The sequence below is a fragment of the Triturus cristatus genome, chromosome 11 (assembly GCF_964204655.1).
Source record: "Triturus cristatus chromosome 11, aTriCri1.1, whole genome shotgun sequence".
In the NCBI taxonomy this organism is placed as follows: Eukaryota; Metazoa; Chordata; class Amphibia; order Caudata; family Salamandridae; genus Triturus; species Triturus cristatus.
Window position 1 is genome coordinate 435,180,349 of NC_140594.1, and position 22,164 is coordinate 435,202,512.

At 48.3% G+C, this 22,164-nt stretch overlaps 1 protein-coding gene across 2 annotated transcripts in view; it reads right to left on the bottom strand.

Annotated features, from left to right (window-relative positions):
- ARHGAP25 (Rho GTPase activating protein 25) overlaps positions 1-22,164 on the bottom strand; it is a 346,205-nt gene that overhangs the window by 27,300 nt on the left and 296,741 nt on the right. For both annotated transcript variants that reach the window (XM_085636348.1, XM_085636350.1), the window contains 2 exons: positions 14,086-14,293; positions 7,972-8,104 (listed from right to left, as the gene is read on the bottom strand). In XM_085636348.1, the coding sequence (XP_085492474.1) occupies positions 7,972-8,104; positions 14,086-14,293 (341 nt within the window). The remainder of the gene's footprint in view (positions 1-7,971; positions 8,105-14,085; positions 14,294-22,164) is intronic.

Below are 22,164 nucleotides of genomic sequence, written 5' to 3' on the forward strand. Positions count from 1 at the left end.
TTTATCGCCCCATTCACAAGCTGGTGTTAACAGCCCATAGCACCAGTTTACCCGCGATAGCAGCTGCAAAAAACATCACCACGGATGACCCCCGCAACTATCGCTTATGAGATGCAGAGTAGGCGTTACCGTGCCAAAAGCCGCGACAACACAACTCCACAACATTCACAACGACCAGACAGAACTGCGATAAGAACACAAAACCAACGATAAGGCGCGTTAGCAGCAGGAAAATAACACCTGCTCTGACCTGGTGCAAAGTCGGACCACAGCCTGCTCCACAAAAGGGAGATCAGCCCACAGCCACATCGGAAGGGCAACAGATGCCATGGAGTCACTGGTCATGCAGCCCGGACACCAAAGAGGGCCACAACACCCACCGCCACCACCCTAGGACCCCAAACCCCACCTGGAACACCCCCCCCCCGGACCACCAAAGAGGCAGCGCAGACAAAGACAGCGGATCCCCAGGAAACGCACCAGCCTTAAAGACCCAACACCTGACAATGTCATTGCCCACAAAAGGGCAACCATCCTACAAATCCTGACCAACAACGCCCACCAGGCCTACGGCACCAACACAGCGGACAACCAACATCCCACCCCACACAAAGCTGCTGGCTGTGCTGCACCTGTTGGCCCCTGGTACCCCCCAACTAACACCCACCACAGTCAGAGGAGTCACACAGCCAGCCACATCCAAGTCCCTCACACCTCAGCTGGACAACACCATCAGCCTGTCACCCCAGTCTCTATACATCCAACACAATGAGCAGGATCCGCTGGACACCAACCAAGGACCATACGCCATAGCTCGATGCACACACATGTCGGGAGCAATGCACAACACACATGTCATACCTGTGTCCCCTACCGACACAGCACACAATCACCACAACAGAAAGCACACGTCTCACAGCAATGTGCAGACAACAACCGAACACCGTGGAACCTCCACCAATCTCGACTCCAAATACCCAGCCACTGTGCACGATTCCTCCAACCTCCGACAGTCCATCAGCAACCAGCGGCCCCAGGATGGCACCAAGGGAAATGCACAGCCCCCTAGCAAGTTCAAAATGAACACCCCACTCACCTCAACTCCACAACCATGCAACTCACAACTCTGGCAATCCACACGTCACAAAATCTAAACCAACATGCAAAACAACATGCCCACCCACCAGACATGACAGAACAACTCACAATGGTAACCTGGGCAAGCCCTGGACATGAGCCATCAACGGCATGGCACCTCAGCCACACACTAGCTGAATGTGGTAGAGGTTGCAACCAGGCATGTGTAAAGGAGGCAGGAGAACCATGACTGGGAAAGCACACAATGCCAAGAGTGGCGGAGATGTGCTGGACAGACCGCAGTATGCAGAACACACCCATATCCATGGCGACACACATTACTGGTGTATGGAGTGTGGTGGACAGTGGACGCAACCATGTCCCCCCGGCCAGTGGGGGAGTTCGTGCAAATGTTGCCTGTTACGTCCCCCCCCCCCGTAAGCGTGGGCAGAGTGGGATTGCCCGGCGTATGCCAGGCCAGCGTAGGGGTGTGAATAAAAAGCACGTAGCCTTTGGCGTGGTCCACTTCCGGAAAGCCCAATGTCTCTGCCAGGGCGGTGCTTCTCACCATGGCACGAGGCCGACGCCATCCTCGTGGGCGGAGTTGCCTGCGATCCTGTGCGCCTGCTGTACCCCGGACCGCTGGACCTCGAAACCGCCAGGCCTGCCCCTGCTCAGCCAGGACACAATGATCACCTGCCGACACCGGCGTGTGTCAAGGAGGATCCACCACGTGCCGGTGCAAGCTCCAAGCACCAGTTCTGTTACTTCTGTAGCCTCCGCAGACCATCGCTGGCCCCCGACACTGGCCTACATTATTCCTTCCACAATCACATACTACACCAGCGTCCTCTTCGGCCCAGTAGGCCCCATATGTGAAACTGTGTCCTGAGTCCTGCATGGCAGTGACACCAAAGCCTGGGCAGCGGCCACAGCACCAGACCCCCCCATCAGTGAGGCATAGTTCCATATGGGCATCTTGCAACCCATGGTGCCACTAACCCTGTTCAACGCCAGCCGGCCACATGTGGTGCCATTAACCCTGTTCAACGCCAGCCGGCCACATGTGGTGTCACTAACCCTGTTCAATGCCAGCTGGCCACACGTGGTGCCACTAACCCTGTTCAACGCCAGCCGGCCACACGTGGTGCCACTAACCCTGTTCAACGCCAGCCAGCCACACGTGGTGCCACTAACCCTCTTCAATGCCAGCCAGCCACACGTGGTGCCACTAACCCTGTTCACCGCCAGCCTGCCGCACGTGGATGAGGGACCAGGACTACCCTGCGGACCAGTAGGTCCCACATCCAGCACCTAGTCTCAAATCACGAATGACAGAGTCCACACCAGTGGACACCCGGAGAGGAGTAAGAGGAAGATGCGGCTCAGTCTGGACAAAAACCGGGTCACAGTCACAAAGGTGACCGAACACTATCAACAACTGACCTGGTGCCATTAACCCTGTTCATCGCAAGTCTGCATCACGAGGTGCCACTGAACCTGAACTACGCAGGCCGGTGGGGCCATCCAACCTATGCCGGCGACACTCGGCGAATGGCCCATGCTGAGCGCTACCTCAGGCCTACACTGCCGCCATTAGGTCACACATATGGAACTGTGTTTTGGGTAAGATGTGAAGGAATCCACACCATAGGACACACCTCATCGCAGGCGGCATCCCCTAACTGCACTGGTGCCACTGACTCTGTGTGCAATGAGTCATGGGCACCATCTGTTTGGACCCTGGTGGCATCAGAGCCCATGGCCTGATGGTTTTCTGCATCTTCTTCTGGCTGGACCGGACTTGGTGTCTGACATGTGTCTGTTCGATTCTTCTCCACAATAGTGACTGTATTAGCGTGGGGCTGCCCTCTGCATCCTGCCCTGGGGGTACACCTTCCACTGCCCATCAAGACACTCCACGACAAAGCCACTTGTCATCCCGTGGACCTGCTCTGCACCTGTAACCCTGCCCCAGTGCACCGCAAGTCAGCGGCCCGTGGCGGCAGGCCCGTGCAGAATATTGTGCATCCGGGCCACTAACTCTGTGCAGCACAAATCATGGGGGCTTTTTGGTTGTATGGTTGTGTCCTTTACGATGTACACTGTTGTCGATTTCTGACTGCACCAGGCAGCCCTTGCCGGCTGGTGTGCACACACCCCACACACATCCAACACAGGTGTCACTCAGTAATAAATGTGGCCCTGCGCACGTGCCCATAGCCATTCACACCATCTGAGCAAGTGTGTCCGTGTGTTCATTTTGTTAGCTTTTGTGCACGGGCCCTGCAACATCACAGTGTGCTGTCTTCTGCAGATGTTGCCATGTCACCTCAGTGTTGGCAGTGACCCTGGACATGTAGCCCCGCACCTGCCCCCCGGCATGCACAGGCTGCGTGTGCTGGTTCGACAGTGGGGGCAGGGCATGGTCCGGATGTGGCCTGTTGCAGGAAGTGCGGTAAGTGTGTCTCTGTATTGGGGTGTTGTCGCCACCACGGCCACAGTACACGATGTTGCCATGTGGTATGTACCAGGAGGGCGGGCCTGCCGGTACGGGGACATGTAGGAGCACTAGGACGCTCGGGTCGTGGCACATGCATGCCAGGTGTTATGTGTATCAGTCTTGCGGATGCATGAGTCTGTTGCCTGTCCTCATTCGCTGTGCGGTCCCAGCCAGCCATGGGCTGGACACCTGTGTACATCCTCTCCGGACCATTGGCCTATACCCAAGTGGGTGCACACCTTCAAAGGCCAGCGTCGCGGTGTTGTTGGCATGGCGCTGGACATGCGCGGACAGGCATTAGAATGGTGTCCCGTAGGAGTGCACGTGATGCAACCGTGCAGCGCACACAAGTGTGGATGCCCATGGCAGGGCGGAGCAGCTGTGAGGCAACGTGACACACAGTGAGTCCACTCATGTGCATCGTGCTGGGCATTTCATCCATGATTCCCAGGGTTGCAGACGGCCACCACACCTACAACCGGCCTCTGTACGTCTCCTGTATGCATGCAGCTGGCGAAGTTAACGTAGGGATGAAAGGTCCTTTGTCTGTACTATCAGGCGGTAGAACATTTGTCGCTCCGAGCAGGAACTTGCATGTGCCCAACACCCCCTGACAGGTACGATGGCATTTGCTGGCGAATCCCACACTACGCACTGCCCGGCATGAGACCAGCGTGTACACATCCCACACGCAGTGGTCCTTGGTCATAGTTGGTGTGCATGATATGGCCTTCGCACGTACTCCCACCCCACCCAAGGTCTGCTCCCGTTGCACACAGACACTGCTCATTGCACCGAGCTGTGCCATTTCATCCTCCAGACTGTCTCAGGGCAAGCCAGTGCCGCTTCAAGCAGAGCCACTGATGCAATGGCAGACCATCCTGGACACATGCTCTATCTACTTCACTCACGTGGAGCTGTACCGTGCACGTCTGCTGCATGTACTGGGGGCACTGCCATTGGCAAAAAAGTTACTGGGTGGGCTTCCGCCTTGCTCACGTCACCTGCATGCAGCCTGTGTTGCATTGTCGCTCGTGCATATTCGAGTGGTCCATGGATGTCTGCCTCTCCAACGTAACGGTAGCTGACCTGGATTTTGAAGTGTGTGTGCACCCCCTGTTGGACCAGGAGTGTCACCAGGATGACCGCTTATGGCATACATGGATGTTCAGCATGCAGGCTGGAAACTGGACCTGGGAGATTGCATGAATCGTCGTGTGCAGAGAGCACATTGAGCCACTACCCGATTGGGCTTTGGTGCACATTGGGTCCACTGGTTGGAGTCAGCACATCTGTCCTGGTCAGCTGATGGATTACATCAACGACATGTCAGATGCGGTGGACGACGATCGCTCATTGGAGATGTTGGCCTACGCAGCTGCACTCGCGTTCATGGACGAGTGACAAGGTACCAGCAGCCACAACTGGATGTGAGCCATTGCACTTGTCACGACACATGGTTGTATGTTATGGATATGGTCATAAGTCCAGAGACGACAGTGGACATGGCTGCATTGGCCAGGACTCATGTTCCAGGCGTGGACAACTAACACGAGTTGGCACTGACTTGAATTGGTGAGGGACTCCCCCAAGATGGACATTGGTGCTTTCCTTCGTTCCTCATTCAGACATGCTGCTGCATTGGTCTGCATATCGTGGCACTTATCTTGGCCGTACTGACTCGCACTTGTTGATAAAGTTTCCGCACTTTCACTTGTCTCCAACTGTGTTTTGTCTTGATATGTATGCCAAAGTGTGTCACGGACTTTCTGGCTCCCTGCCATCCATGCATTGCTATCCCATCAGGACTGTGTGTATGTACATGTGCATTATCATGTCCCTGTTTCATGCTTTGCCAGATGCATATGGCCGTTTACCGGCCATGGGCAGGTGCACTTGTGTTCTGTGTTTGGTTGTGCACATGTTGGTGTTAGTACCACATTGTGTTGGATGTTGGGGTGCTCTGCTTCCTATGGGTGTGTGCTGCATTGTGTGTGTGATGTCCCTTCAGCTCTGATTTGGCTCACCCTTCTCCCTCTCAGGCAGTGTTGTGTTCCCTTCTGTGCCTGTTCAGTGGTGTGACATTGCCGGGTTGTATGACTTGTGCACCTGGTTGGTGTTGTTGCTTGTGGGCATGGTTTGTCAGCTGTTGTGCTGTGCTTAGTTGTGCATGTGTGCCATTGTGCCCATCCCCCCCGTCCCCCAGTCCCTGCTGGTTCCTCTCCCTGTTGCTGTTGTGTCTGTTGTTTGGTGTTTCCGGTCCCCAAGTCCTGCCACCATCTCCAGACTGATGTGGCGGACCCCATTTCCTCCATGTCATCCAGCTCCTGGTGTGGCGCTGGACTCCCACCTCCGGTGTACATTGCTGCCTTCTTGTTGTTGGCGTGTTTCTGCTTGTTTGTGCCTTTCGCATCATTGCTGGAGTTCTGGTTTTGTGCCATTGTCCTCCGGTCTCAGGCTGCATTCATCTTGTCCAAGTTGGCCTGCCTTGTACAATGTTTTGTTGCCAATGGGTTTGGTGAGGTTGTCTGCTGGCTCGGGTTGCCTCCGTTGTGGTTGGTTGTTGTTTTCTGTTTGGTCTGTCTTACTTTTTCAGGATTTTGTAGTGCTTATATCCGCCTGCCGTGTGTTTCGCTGTCCTTAGCGGTGCTTGTCCCTGCTTTCCTCATCGCGGATGGGCTCATCGCATGTTTTCTGGTGTTGTGGTTTGTGTTTTTATCTCCGTCGGGGTGGTTGTATTGCGGACATTGGCCACGTTTTCGGAGGACTATCGCATGGTACCTCCTTGTTGTGAATTCCACGTTGACACAGGGTTATTTTCCCGCGATGGGCTGCGATGTTGAGAGTTGCGTTAAGCTACTCTTGCGGTAGTTATCACACGTTCTTGTGAATATACCCCTTGCTTGTTTAAACATGTAGAATAAAACATGAAGCTTTAGATGCAGAAGGCTTCCATTTTCAATGTGCTTCTATAACTAGGCCAAGAATTCCTTTGACTCTTGCTTCAATTTTTTTTATAAATGTTTGCCCTAGCATCAGTATTTGACTGCAAAATGTGCTGACTTACAAAATGTAAACATTGCTTCAACGCACCCTATGAGCTCATTTTTGCTTAGACAATATGCTTTGCTGTTCCCTTTATAATGAATAGAATGTTAGTATAACCAGCATATTGAAAACAATTTGTGTGTATGCTTTGGCCAGGACATTGTCAACAGAAATGTTTCATTGCATTAGGCTAGCCCTTTGTGTACACAATGGGACACTGAAAGCAGCTAACATTGTAGGTATGAAGGTTCTCATAAGAACCTTCTCCCATGTATCTAAGTGCAACATTTTAGAAACATCTAGTTCAGCTATGCACCGACAAGAGTGTATACATGTGAATCAGGAGGAGAGGCGACAGATAGCGACTAAACCATTGGATGATTGGTTGCTATTGGAGGAAGATGATTTACCTGCTAACCTGCAACATGAATTGAGTGTTTTAATATATATGCATGTTTCTAGTTAGAGAGGCAGGAGTGTGCTTCCTGATGCTTTGGATGTTTTGTGCTTAATGCTCAAAGCTTCATGCTTCATTCCCATCCAGCTCTCTAAGCTTACCGACTTCCAAGTCCTTCATTTCTTTAAATTGTTGTAAGCTACTGCTAACAGTGATTTCTCCTTGCCATACCCTTTTTGGGGGAAGGCTTTCTCCTTGCACCGATCATAGCTATTGCTGTGTCCGTCTTTCTTTGATTGGATTTAATGGTTGATATTGCAACTGTTGAGGGAAGTCGGCTGAGTTTTCCAAAACTGTTCTTTATGAGGAGTTATTCTTCTTGATAATGCTAATGAAAACCAATAAATTCTGGAAAAGAACAAACCTTTTATTGGTTTTCATTAGGTTCAGTCCTTCTAGATTAAGATAGAGTCTATTTCCTTCATGGAACACACTGTTATTTTACATGCTGTCTCTAACCAACCTTTTCTCAATATTTCTGAAATTGGACTAATCTAAATAAAAACGATCAGAAAACAATTACTAATCTCTTAATTAGAAATAAAGGTTTTAAACTACTTCAACCCTCTCATCATTGACCGAATATTAAGAGCCTGATGATGCTTGGAATGCATTTCTTTACAGCTCCATTCTACTATGGTGGCAAAGGGCCTTTGGCATGACAATGAAGTGCCGCAGTAATCAAGGTCCATTTGTAAGCATGTAATACTACCGACCAATCCTAGGCGCTAACAGACCCGTGAGTGATTCTAAATTCGAATTCTATTACCACCCAACAATGAAATGACTCGGGTCTGACTCTGTGTTAGTGACACAAAATGTCCCAAAATCTGCAGTGGATCAAAAGGTTGGCATTGAGATAATTGGACAAGAGAAACATTTGTACCTTATCTTCATCGGTGTTCATAAGTTGACCACATGACAGGAAGTCCTCGTACTGTGACCAGGGTATGACAGGCTCAGGAAGCTCACGCAGATACAATTTGAACAGGGACGCCACAGTGTGCACATCAGTGTCTCTGCATGACAAGTAGAGAAAGCATTACACAATGGTGAGGGATGGGGTGAGAGACGTAGTACAGTAAAATAGGTACAAATAATACAGAGTTCAACCACTTTTTACATGCTAGAATCTAGGTCTTGCCCCCCAGGTTCGTACTGAGAGAATAGTGTCGACCACAGCTGATATTGGGCCTACTGGTTTATTGCCTATATGTGACAGAAGTCATATGATTGAACTAAGAAGTCCAACCTGCAGTCCTTGGCCATATCATGTGACCTACCCTCGTAGACTGGTGGGCCTGCCGTATCCCTTGAATATCCAGCCTGGTCATAACTGGTTCCCTGTCAGAGCTGTCACGCAAGTTCGAATTTGGAGACAGAAGGAAGAGGATGACACGACAACCTATTCTGTATGTGTTCTGTATGAGAACCTTTCTTCAGAAACAAAGACCAAGGGTTGAACCTGCTTAAACCCCTACCTTGGGCCTCTCTCGTGACAGTCATGGAGGTCTCTAGACCCATGGACTCACGCCCAACTAAGTTGAGTGTCCGCTTGGGGTTTTAAATCACCGGTGGTGAAAGGGCAATGTCAGATGCATCAGCTTTTGGGTGGGACTCTGGGATCCCTATAAGTTTCAGTGCTTCAATGGCCCCAAAAATGCACTGATTGAGTTCCATAGTCTGGGTCCCTATATTCATTAAGAGGTGAGCACATATATATTCCAATTGTACTTCTGTTAGAATATGATTTGTGAAATCAATGTGTGAACGTTTCTGGTAGGAGCATTATGCAGCGGAGGAAAATGTTGTCCATGAAGCAGTTGGCTGTGAGTTTTGAGGGTGCCCTCCACTGAGGACCAGTGACGTGCATTTAGGGAAGGTTTGCTAAGGCACATTTCTTCTTAGGTTGGATGTCTGATTTTGCACCCACTGCAGCCAGTCCACAAGCAGTTTAGGAGCTGTGGTGTCCTTGTGTTCACAAATGTCTCTGCCATACCTTTGGTAAGTACAAAATGTTTGTGTCACTGCCATATGCCGTGGGTGCTTTATATTCAGTACGCACTGTGATTTTACCGCAATATTTTACATTTTATTTGAATTGTTCTGGGCTACGGTCTCACATGCTTTGCTGTGTGAGGGCTCCTAATTAAAGGGCTGTTATTTCACTGAAGAGATCCTGTGCCTTCTTCAGGTGACCAGTGCACATTGCTTTGCGATCAAGGCTAAAGATTGGGTCTCTTGACAAATATATTAACATGCAAGAGGTGAAGAACAATGGTTGAGGATAACATCCAAGTTTCATATTTAATTGGTTCAAATAAGCACAGGTCCCAAACGGCAGGGTATCAGGGACCTTTTGACTGGGGCAGTGGTGCCTTCAGAGCATCTCAGTACTCAAATGTTTTTAGTGCAACTGGAAGAGGGAGAGCTCTCTTACATCCAGTGATAGCTGTGTTCCAGCTTTATTCTCCCGCCGCTTATAACTTGTATCTTCTGTGTAACAACTTAAATTCAAGTCCTTGTTTTTGAATGATATTTAAAAGTAGGAGTGATAGGAAGGGTCCAAGAGGCAAACTGGAAGATGTTAATGATCCATCCCTGTTTGCTTGGCTAGTTCTGTCCAATACCTCAGTCTTCCTGTTATAATATAACATTCTGTTGTGTCGTATACTACAGAAAATTCAAGTGTAATGATGGTTTCTTTATGTCTCTTCTCCACGCTGGTAAAGAGCTCCTGCATATTGCCACATCACCTACTCTCATGAGTCTGAATCCTGACTCATATGGACTCTGTCTCATGGTAGTGGAGTATCTTGTTTTGTTCCACAAAGTCCTTATGTTTTCTTGTTACCCAGGTCTCTACAATTTTCTAGGGTAGGGGAGGTTTGAAAGAGAAAATGGAAAGAGCTAAATACATGTTCTTAAGGCTGCCTAGCTCCATGAAATTCAGTCTTAGCAGCAGGGTTACAGAGACTTGTACTTGGACTAGAGAAGAGGGAGGTAGCTGAAGAAGTGCCACTTGGGTTTTCATAAAAAGGAGCATTTCTTATTAAATAATATTTTAAAAACTGAGCAGATGTAGCATGCACTTGTAACATAAAATCATTACTTTTTTTTTTAAGTAGGTGGTCCTGCAGTTTGGCTGTTCACATAGTGGTAATTTAGCTCACTATTATTAGGCCATAAAGCATATACAAAGCATATACGGTAATGACAGATGTACCTGGCCAGATGAGTGCCAGTAAATTCTCATAATGCCTCCCAGGGAATCTGCTTCCCACTTGCAGTCAGGTGCTGACATGCAACTGTGCACCACTCATGACCTGCCAGGAGAGCGGTTACTGAGGAAACACAAATACTGAGCAGACTTGGCACACCAGTGGCAAGCTGATCCAGATGTGAACAGTATTGGCCTTACATTCAACCCTGGCAAGTTCCTACAGGAGCGTTGCCTGATGAAAGGAAGATATGGAAGGAGGAAGGGCACCTGTAGATATTCAGCTGTTACCAGAACTGGCTGAATATCTAAGGCTATAGGAAGTCAGCCCAACTGCTTGCCAGTGACTATGAACAATGAAGCTCTTGATCATTCAGCGCGGCAATGCTAAATCTTTTTTTATTCGCAGTAATCAATCATGTCGTTAGAGTAGAATGTGGTCCCACATATAACATAGTTTTAAGCATTTGGATTTAACAAGTCCTAAGTTGATAGAATATGACTGGCTCCTGCTTTCTTCAGTATAGACTGGATCAACGATCGATGGGCGATAGGAACAAATCAACAGTCACCTTTTATAAGTCTCTGAACTTGGAGGAGGGAGTAAATAGCTATTTATCATATGTGACTAATATGCAGCATCGTTTTGTGCTGGTAAGAATGAGATGTGGCATTGTGCACCATCTAATTGCTTTTCCATCTATGATGTCCCATCCATCCAATACGGCTCTTTGCCCTTGTGATGACCAAAGCAAACAAAGCACACTGCACTTTCTATTGTTCTGTAAATTTTATCAGAATTTTAGTTTTTTTATCTTAAACCTATGCTTGTTGCACAGAATATTAGGTCACATAAAGTAGCAATGAAATATCTGGTGACTCTAAGTGAACCTTTTGTATGTTATAATGTTGCCCTATTTATATTTAAATCTATCAATGGGAGGAAAAGTATTATGTAATAGCGCAGCAAATTAATTTTATAATTATCATTGTACTTATCATATCAAAACAGATTTCAATTGTTTTAACTGTTATTCTATATGCACTTTTATGGCTGTTTTTGATAGCCAAATAAAGTTTTATGAAACGACTGGCTCCTCCTTTATAGGACCATGACCAGTTTGGTAGTCAAGCTGGCAGTTATTCTCAGCTCTAAACTGTGATTTGCCCCCAATAAAATGACTAGAACGGTTTTTGCTGCAAGTAAAAGAGAGAATCAAACTAAAATCTCGCCTCTTTACCCTCTTCCAGTACTAGCCAGTATTTGTACAATCTTACGTCAATGACACCCAACACTATGTTCGATTTTTTTGCATCAGTAGATCTATAACTACCTTACAGAGAATCCTTAGTGTAATCAAACGTTGGATGAGTCAAAAGAGTCTACACTTCAATAGCTACAACATGGAACTTATTGTTTTGGGGATAGCACAGAGAAGATTCTTAATAGGATTACTTCGCCCAAACCACCAAGAATTTTTGGCTTGCAAATTCCCAAAATAGAGAAGGTAAAATATCTCTGTCTTTGTGATCTTTGACAACAAATTGTCTACTAGCAATCAGATCTGGACAGTACTTAAGAGGTGTTTCTTTAAACTTGGTAAACTATGACACATCCTCACCCAACTCTGGTGGGTATGGAAGATTCATGTACTCTCAACGGAGATGTAGCTAGTTACTGTGCTTTTGTCACTTAGGTATCATTATTGAAAAAACCTCAGAAATTGCATTTAAAAAACTGCATTTAAATAACTTTGTGATTACAATGCAAAATCTATAACACAGAAGTTCCTCAGTTACCGTGTTCTGTGCTATCGTGCCACTGCCATTAACTGCACATGACCTCAACCATGAGATTACTGATGATATCTCAAATGACAACACTGAAGACATCACTGATTACATCTCAGATGTAGTGTGTGACTACAGGGAGGTGCCCCCTGTCATAACCATGATGTCCATAAGTACCCCAGATTGGGGACGATTTTGAGAAGCAAGGGTATGAGTGAATTTCTGCACTTATATGTGGAGACACTTTGTTATGTTTTACAGTATCAATTCTGACTCAAGAAATATGCACTATGCTAGTTGATTTGCAGTGCCCACTGGTGGGGTGAGTATGCTGTGAGAGTCTTTTTAGTTGTGGAGTGCATCATCAATGAGAATTGAAAGAAGTTTTCAATGGTGATAAGTACTTCTCTACCATTTTTAATTTATTTTGTATCTATTTTCATGTAATCATCTCCTGTAGGTGCCTATGTTGGACTATGAAAGGCAGGTGTGAGCACCTTATGTCTCATTTTCATGCATGGGATTCATGCACTAGTTAAGCAGGGGGTTCCCAAGCCCTGAAGAAGACCGTTGACCTGTATAGGCTTAGGCACTAGTCAAAGCATGTTGGCAACTATATGTGCATAGGCGAATCACTATTCTTCACCATTTACCCACTTACACCAGTTTTTAACCATACTAAGGGTACCAGTAAATAAAAAAGAAACCCTTTTATGTATACCCTTAGGAATTTTTACTTTTCACCTGGACCCTTACTATTATCCTGACAAAGAACATCTAAGAACTCTCTATTAGGCTGAGTCCTCCAGGCGGTATTGCCGTACTCGGGTGAAGTACGTATGATAAGTTGTGGGTGAAGCGACCTTTCAAATAACTCCGCTTGATCCCCCTCGGGTGACTTTTTCAGTGAATTAACGCATAGGTTTTTCCCTTCAAGCATAAGCTGTGATATAAATGTTGAGTTAGGAGGAGCTGCTTGGGTGTCTATCCTCTCCCTCTCTTTTGGTTATTTATACAGTGGCTTAAGTTCACAAGTAGGTTTAGCGCAGGGTCCAGCTGAAGGCCAGGCCCTATGCTCAACCCTTGTGTTGTACAGCTAAGGGCTGTATATCTGCATTGGAATGGGTGTACGGAAACTGCTGTGTATCACCTACTGGGTTGGATTGGACAGGCACTGGGGTAGGGCCTGGCTGTAGGCTAAGTCTTGGTTCTTGTACTCTCTTGAAAGAACTGTGCATAGGTGTTTCTTTGGAATAGCCAGCCCAGATTCTGCTAAACACAGATGAAGACCATGCACACCTAGTGCAGTGGGGTGGGAGCCAGAAATCAGAGCACACTGCACAAGGGCAAAGTCACAGTGCTACTAGATGAATGGGACTGAACCGATAGGCTAGGCCCTGTGCCAACAGGCTGCTGCACAATGCTGAAGGCCTGCATATCAGGATTGGGTTGGACATGGGCTTTCCATATGAACAGAGTTTGCTGCACATGCCTAAATTTAGTCTTAACCTAGTTTGATAGGAAGGAAACATAGAGCGAATACTGACCTCAGGTCAGTTTATGCACCTCGAGCCTGCTGTACATGGCCAAAGGAAGTGCACAGCAGCGCTGGGTTGGACTGGATGTGAACTGGCACATAGCCTGGGCAAATGAAAGTTTGTGCACCAGCCACGGCCGCAACAAAACCACTGTCGATATCATGGGCTCATGTGCAACAGACTCTAAGTGAAGGGAGTGGCCCTCAGCCAGATAATACATCAGCCCTGATCTTGCACAACCCAGTGACACACGCCCTTCAACCATGTTCAGCAGATTCTGGGTTAAGGGCTTGGCCTTTGGCTCTGCACCCAACCACAAAAACACTTGGGCTCGGTTCAGTACAGAACAAAAGCCAGGCCTCCCACCATAGATCTTGGTGCCTAAGCCCCATAATCTTCCAAACATTCACTAAGTAATCCTGAAACGTGAAAAACTCAATAAGAAACATACTTGTCGAAAGACGGGCGCTCCCCTGCATCAAAGGCGTTGCGCAGCTGCTTGACCAGGTTGTCCTGACCCGGAAGTCGAAAGATTCCCTCCTCGTTCAATCCATTTTCCCTGAGGAAGTCAGCACATTTCTCCATGAGAATAGGGACATAGTGTTGCCCGTACTTCTGTTCATAGGCCACTGTGTCAGATAGCCTCTGACCGAATACAACTATGCAAAAAGAGAAACAGAGTAGCGTGAGTGTGCCATGCCACCAATTTGCCCTTGAAAGTCTACATTCTACATTTGTGAATACAAACTGGACACAAACAGAGTAAAGAATACATTTTACTAATCATTTTTTTGATTTCCTACTGACAAACGTTTAGAGCACATTAGGATAATTCGAGAACAAATGTTTTATGTTTTCAGTAAATTGTTTTTTGTTTATAATTGATGGTGTTCTTTTTATCAGTTACTATACTCAATTATGTGTTGAAAAAACTCAACACATTTTAAACAACTTTCAAATTTCATCTGATGGATATACACAGAAAGAGTTTCTTTATTTTCTTTAACGTCTGTTCATCTTTAAAATATAAGGGGACATGAATTATAAGGAATAAAGTATCCCAAAATGTAGAAAATAAGGATATATTGCAAGTCACCTTAGAGTTCCATGGCCTTAAAAGGCAGCTGACCTTCGGCCTTTACCCTCTATGCGCTAATTTATAGTTATTTAATATAGTGTGGAGTATAAGGCTTTCATAATGAGTGGCCACTTAATCCTGATAGGACCAGACACTCCTGTTACCACCCATAATGGACTAACTCTGCCCCCCATGTTACCAATGCTCCAGGGCACGAGTCGGGGGTACACGCGGGTGGACGGCATCCACCCACTATTTTCACAGGGTGAACGCCGTCCACCCTGTCAAGAATTTGGGCCCCACTGAATAATGTGCTGAACTCGTCCCGGTGTAATTTCCAAACACAGGGACACTTTCAGCAGCGCCTGCAGGTTGTCTTCTTCCCAACTGCAACAATATGCAGGCGGGGACGGGGCTTTCTTATTTAAGACTCCTGCTGGGCCAATAACAAAGGCCCAATTTGAGGTGTCATCAGGCCTCCTTTTGTTCGAGTCTCTTGGCTGGGAGCAGCCAGGAGCCTCACACCTGATGCAAATGAAGCGGAAGGGAAACAAAGACTCACACCATGTTAGCACTTCACACATACTTAAGAGAGGCAGCTTTTCACTTTGTTCAGTCCCTGTTTAGGACAAATGCATACACTGTAAGAATATCAGATGTTTTGGTCTTTCCCAGGATTTACACAAAGCAAATTGCATTTATATAGAGCTTACTACACCTGAGAAGGTGTTGAAATAATTTAAGTACCACTATTTTTCATGTATAGCCCTACTCATCCCAATGCAGGGTGTCAGAGGGCTTTACATCAACATGTGCATATTACATGTACAATAAATTATATAAGTTTGTAAATGAATGTGCAGGATGTGTTACATAAAACTGGGAGATTGCAAGGTGTAGAAGTCACATATCATCTTCCATAGCTCACTGTGCTATTATTCTCACAATGCACTCAAACGTACACATGATAGACCTGCTAATCATATATATGAGGGCTTGAGATCTGATGTCACTTCTTGTGATGCCACTTCCTGTAAAGTCGTGGCTGGTGATGCCACTTTCTATAATGTCAATTCCTGTGATGCCATGTGTGATGTCATGCGCCGTGATGTCGTGTGCCGTGATGTCGCGCCGTGATGTCACAGGCCGTTGTGTCGCCTGCCGTGATATCACTTGCATACTGCCTAACTAGGTTAGTCCCCCCACTTGTATTTTTTAGGACTTGTGCCCTGCAATGCTCCCAGTATCGATAACTCCCGGGCAGAGTAGTTGCCTGGACCAACTTCAGGGATCCAAACCCGGGCCGGGTAGGCGAAGCCGGACCCCATCGAGGCCAGGGTAAAACGCCATCCGGGGGCGGGAAGCCCGACCTCGCCCCCTTCCCCCGCATTTGCATACCGGCTAGGTCGGCGGGTGCCGGGATTGGCCCCCGACAGGCTAGGTGAGCCCCCCCAATCAGGGGGCGAGCTTGGTAGGGCGAGGGTGGGGACAAAAGGGGCCAGTGGCCGAGTAAGGCTCACTTATTTCCCCCCACTTGCAGTAGGAAGGAGAAGAATCCCACCCACCCACACCTAAAATACGGGCGTCACAGCCGCAAGGGTAGAGGTAACGGAGCGGAGCAATCTCAACAAGATTAGTAAAAAGAGATATCTTACTAGAAGGTAGATGGAGGGCTCTCACAGTATCCTTAGGACGCCTCATGGCAGAGGCACTGAGGGAGCCAAGGGGCGGCATGCGCCATAGAAAGAGTAGATATGATGCTCCCGCAGGACCCTTGGGATGCCTCTCGGCAGGGGTACAGAGGGAAAAGATGGCAAGGACTCAGCCTCAAGAAAAGTAGAGTAGATGCTCAAGTAAGGTCCTTGAGATGCCTTGGACGGCAGGGACCCCTGGGAGAAGGGAGGGCCCACAAAAGGGTTACAGGGCGAGCGGACGGCACTTGCGGCCCCAGCAGGTCCAGATGGATACCCACCAAATTGGTAGCAAACTGAAGCCTAGACCCGCGAAATGGAAGCCCAGAGAAGGGGACCCTCCCCTCCCAGGTTATTGAGGCGGCTGGGCCCAGAGTGCAAGAAAAAGTTTAAGGAGCAATAGTGTTAGACCTGTCAGCCCTAGGGTGGTCTCCCCCTCTATTTTTTGATCGTGCCTCATTTTTTCCACCCTCATTAGGTCTCGCCTGATCCAGCGCATGCGCTGGTCTGGCCGAGACATTTTGTATACGGGCTTTTCAAAGTGCTGCCGTGGCCTAAAGCTTCAGTGCACGTGAACGTGCACGCGCGCAGCGCCATGTGTCTTTCCTCCGCAGCACGCGATCGCAATCGCAATCACTTTCACTTTCGCGGCCGCATGGCGAAAGCTTGTGTATGTTAATGCTTTTTTTATTTTAAAGCTTTTGTAGAATCGTAACCTCACTTAGGCGGCCGCGTGGCCAATGCTTGTTTTTATTTGCTCTGGGGTTTTTGATGCGTGACTATTGGCACCTCTCCTGCTGAAATATATTCACCGTGGTATTTCTTCGGTTTTCCAACTGTGCCACACTCAAGCTCCTAGAAACAATGCTTTGCACTCAGCCAGCTGCCAAAGGGGGAACTGTGGCGTTCTATCAGTCAACGTTTATCACTTCGAACGAGATACTTGGTCCTGATTTGACAGGGGAAGTAATCTGCTACTTGCAAAGCCTACTCTTTAACGACCTTCCCGCTCACTCGGGACTGCCAACAGCGAACGCACAGAGTGAATGATGCCCCCCACCCCCCTGCCGAATGTGATGAGGCGCCCCTGGGTCACCAATAGCTCACAGATCTGGCCTCGGGCTGAATAAGAGGCCCCCCTGGAAGGGTTGCCCCTCCCTCCCCTCAAGAGTTGGAGACCAAGAAGACCCCGACTTAAGTTCTCCCTTACTGTGGATGAGAAGATGCGTAATTGATAGTGGATTATCTGTCTAAAAGTGGCCCTACTGCTTTAAATCTGCCCTGCCGAAGAGTGTGGAGCACTGACGATAAAGAAAGATCTAAGGAACTTTTCGAGAGCACCCTTTAGCATTTTATATTTTTCTTTCTATATATATTCCATTTTTGTGGCAGCCTTGAGCGCTGCAGGGAGGTGGTGGTTGTATTGTAATGTTTAAAAACTGCAGCTGTGCAGTTCTATCTCACACACGCACAGAGCTCTTGCCGTCGGCATTGACCTACTATGCACTCAACAATATTAATAAATAAATGTGAAACAGTTGTCACCATCGCTTGGAGCACAAAGCATACCCACTGCCTTCGACGTTGGAACAAGAGACTCCGGGACCACACCGAGGCCTACTTATTCAGTCTTAGTTGTAAGAGCGACACGCACGTCATGGACTCCCACAGCAGCTGGTGGGACGCAAAACAATGACGGATCCGAGCCGAGCTTGTGATATGAGGAGAAAGAGATGTGTCCTTGTGTAACGTAACTGGTGCTCATGTAAAGCGCTCCAGTACCTTCGGGTCGAGTTTGTGCTATATAACAATGGAGAGAAAAAAATCTGATCACTGCAATGGACTTGATAATGAAACCAGCGCTTCATCGCCAGCGAAACCATCGATCACTTGGGAAACAAGAAAGAGAATAAACCGCCTAATGTCACCCGTTTTCAAGGTTTGCCCTGTCTGCGTGAATTAAACAAACAGGGCTGCTTAGAGAGGATGTTAAATTGGGTTTTCCTAATATAGTGCTGCGAGGTCACACAGAAGAAGAATGTGCACTACAAAAATGACTGGAACGGTGTAATGTGCACCATTTTGAGGGGGGAGGTTGGGGCGCAATTGCTTGTGTTTTTCAAAACGTCATACATATTCAGCATAGAAGCCTGTTTGAAAGGAGCGGCGGTCACCCCAGGCTTACACACAGCCGCATTATATCCCCCCACTCACTTTTATTCTGAGCTGCAGTTAGAAAGCTGAAGGGGCAAAAGTCAGGCGCCTTGAATTCCGTGGCCAGCACAATACTTCTCTGTCCTGACCCCGGCCCGAGGGTGCGGCTGTGGGGGTATTGCTAGAATGAGCGCGTGAAGAGTGGTTGCAGACCCTGAAATGCCCGCTTCTCTGTGGTTTTTAACCGTGGACCGGCTGGACAGCTGACCGGAGGTTTTAAAGGTCCATGCAGCGACAGGGAAGAGCCCCTAAACAGATAAGCAACTCAATGTCTTTCTGTAGCGTGGCCTTGTTAATTGAAAGAATATTAGCAGCAGCGCTTTAAGTGGGATGAAAAAACTGGGGGTCTCTCAAAGGGGCGTGGCTGATGTAATTAAGGGCTGGCTTAAAACACGCTAAATATCTGTGCCTAGCACAGTTTTCTGTGCTACTGGTATTTTGCTGCTTCTAGCGTTGCATCCAGATATATATTACAAGTAAGATTATGCCTACAACAAGCCAGGACGTTGTTGTTGTCAATGGTTGTTATTTGCATAAAATAAATAAGCAACAACTATGGCTTCGTTGAATATAATATTGAAAATGCTTCAGTGCTGAAATGCTGAGACTGTGAAAGAACTATAACGAGTCTCTTTGAAGTTACATCCAGGTGAAGGGTGGTATTGCTGCAGAGTTAAGATTTTTTTTCCACCCTGAGGGAGAGAGCAAAAATGAGGAGCCGATAAGGGACCAGTCTCAGCACCTACTTTTTATGTCGAGTCAGGGCAGCGCATGCGCAGCTCTGCGAGGCTTGCTGTATTAGAGTATGGCCTTAAAGCCCTGCACACTCTCTGTCTATATTTGTAATTGGCTTTTGTCCAGGGGCGTAGGAATGGGGGTGCGGAATGGGGGTGCGGTGGGTTAAAATATGTGTTTTAAACATATTTTTGCCATTTTGTCACCCCCCCTCAGTGATGACACTTGTCACCCCCGGCTTGACAAAATGGCAAAAATATGTGTTTTAAACACATATTTTTGCCATTTTGTCAAGCCAAGCCGGGGGTGACAAGAAATTTTCCGCACCGGGTACCACCTGACCTTGGTACGCCACTGCTTGTGTCATTGTGCTTCGTAAATGCTGGCTACTGATTCGTTAATAGGCTTGTTAGTCCCTCCTTGTCTTCATTTGTAACCTCCAATGAGGACTGGTGCTTTTACTTCTGTTGTTACACGGTATGTCTTATTTAGTCTGTAAGCACTATTTTCTTGAATGAGTTTCTCCTATTGCAGCCACAACATGCTTTCCTGCAACATTCAGCGCTCTATGCGCACTTTCACTTTCCAACCAACCCGGGACAACGGCGGCCGCTTCTTTGAAGTGAAATAGGTCTCGCATTTACAAGAGTTTGAGCTATTGGCATTGTAAATGACAATGCCTTTTATTTATGTGTTAGTTATCAAAACAGATAAATAAAAGGCAGTGTCATTTACAATGCCAAAAGCTTAAACTCTCGCAAATGCGAGACCTATTGCATTGCAAATGCTTGTTTTTATGTTGGACTTAGGTCTCCGGGCGCCTTTTCATTGCCAATCAGTGTTAAGGTGCAGGTGCTCCCTTCTCCCAAGATGGCTGCCACAGGCCCCTGCTACTGCAGAGTGGTCTTTCTAGTAGCACCCTAGCTGCCAGGACCTGGCTGGAACCCCACAACAATGTTGCGACACCAGCCCGCCTTTTTTGTCCCATAGGTAGAATGGGGAAGCTCCTGGAATGTGCTGGAAGGGAGGTAGGGTTTTTACTTTTGCCGCCTTGGATAGAGGTCACCTGACCTAGGGCTACTTAACAGAGGGAGGGAACATTTTCTAGTCAGTTGGCCAGTTGGGGTAAAGCAGACCTGGAGAATCCACGCAGGAGTTTTAGGCGGTAGGGCCTAGCCAGGGACTTATGCCTCTGAAAGTGACAGGACTTAGGTACTGGCTTTTAAGTGAGTGAGGGATCCTGTACAGCCCACTGATCTAGCCCAGCGGTAGGAGGACCCAGGGGCCATCTGCCAAACCTGACTAGGAGGGAACTAGTCACCAACTCAATCCCTACCCCCAAGAAACAGGACCCCTAAGGGCGCCAGAAACATCTGCGCCATTAAGATCGCTGGAACTTCATGCTGAAACTGGATGCTGAAACTAAACGCTGGAACTTCATGCTGAAACTGAATGCTGAAACTAAACGCTGGAACTTCATGCTGAAACTAAATGCTGAAACCTAATGCTGAAGCTCCCTATTGAAACCCAATGCTGAAGCTCCCTATTGAAACCTAAGCTGAAAGTGACTGCTGGACTGCTGGGGGATCAACCAGGTACTAGCACTGTGACCCCTGCGCTCCCCGACCTTGCCTGGGATCCCCCCGAGTCAGTCCCGCATCGGGCGCTGAGCGCTGAGCTCGCCGTCGCCCCTGCTTAACTTGTCACCCCCCCCCCCCCGGTGCGGGGACCAGAGGCGCACTCACCGCCGCGACCCAGGACCCAGAAGTCTGCCCCTCATCGAACCAGGGCCCGCGGAGAAGCCCGGGGCCCCGCCGCTGACGTCGCAGCTGCTGCCTGAGTCGTGGAAGGCCGTGAAGCCGGCTCCTGCACCCACGTGACGAGGGCGGACTGCGCATCGCCGCCCCCGCCGCTGAGCGCTCTGACTGCGGGGCCGGAACAGTGAAGATCCCCAGAGTGTCGGCCTGTGGAGGACGCCGAGATCAAGGTAACCCCCGGGGGCTGGGAGGTAGCGTGGCCGTGCTGAGGCCTGGGACTCACCCCCCTGCTCCCCGGGAGGTCTGAGGAGGACCCGGTGTGCCCCCTAGCGATCGGGAGCAGCACCGCACTACTGCGACCGCTTCCTGGTGCCCAACCGAGACTCTGGTTCCCCTCCGTGGGATTGCCCCCTTGCTCCATGACTGCCGCGTACAAGGGGACCATGTGCTTAAGGCCTGATTATTACGAGTAGCGCTGTGTTCCCACGTTCTGCTCTGAAGTGCTTACGGCCTGATTATTACGAGTAGCGCTGTGTTCTTAAGTTCTGCTCGGAAGTGCTTAATGCTGATTATTACGAGTAGCGCTGTGTTCTTAAGTTCTGCTCTGAAGTGCTTAATGCTGATTATTACGAGTAGCGCTGTGTTCTTAAGTTCTGCTCTGAAGTGCTTAATGCTTGATTATTACGAGTAGCGCTGTGTTCTTAAGTTCTGCTCTGAAGCGCCAACGGTGTCATGAGTAGCGGTAAGCCCGCAAGTTGTGCCCTGAAACGCTATTAGATTCCCAGGTGGGGCGCTACGTTTCCCAGTCCTATGTCAAAGCGCGAATAATTACTAAATACCGCGAGAGGTGCCCACGGCGGATTGAAACGCTAGTGGTGGGAGGGGCGCAGAGCGCGGGTTAACCGCTGTGTTTACCGCTCCCCCAGGTTCGCCAGGTATTGCCAATGGAGCTATGATGAATTGCTGGTGAATCTGACGCTAATGTATTCAGGTACTGCCTATGGCACCATAATGAGATGCTGGTGAATCTAACGCTAATGTATTCAAGTAATGCC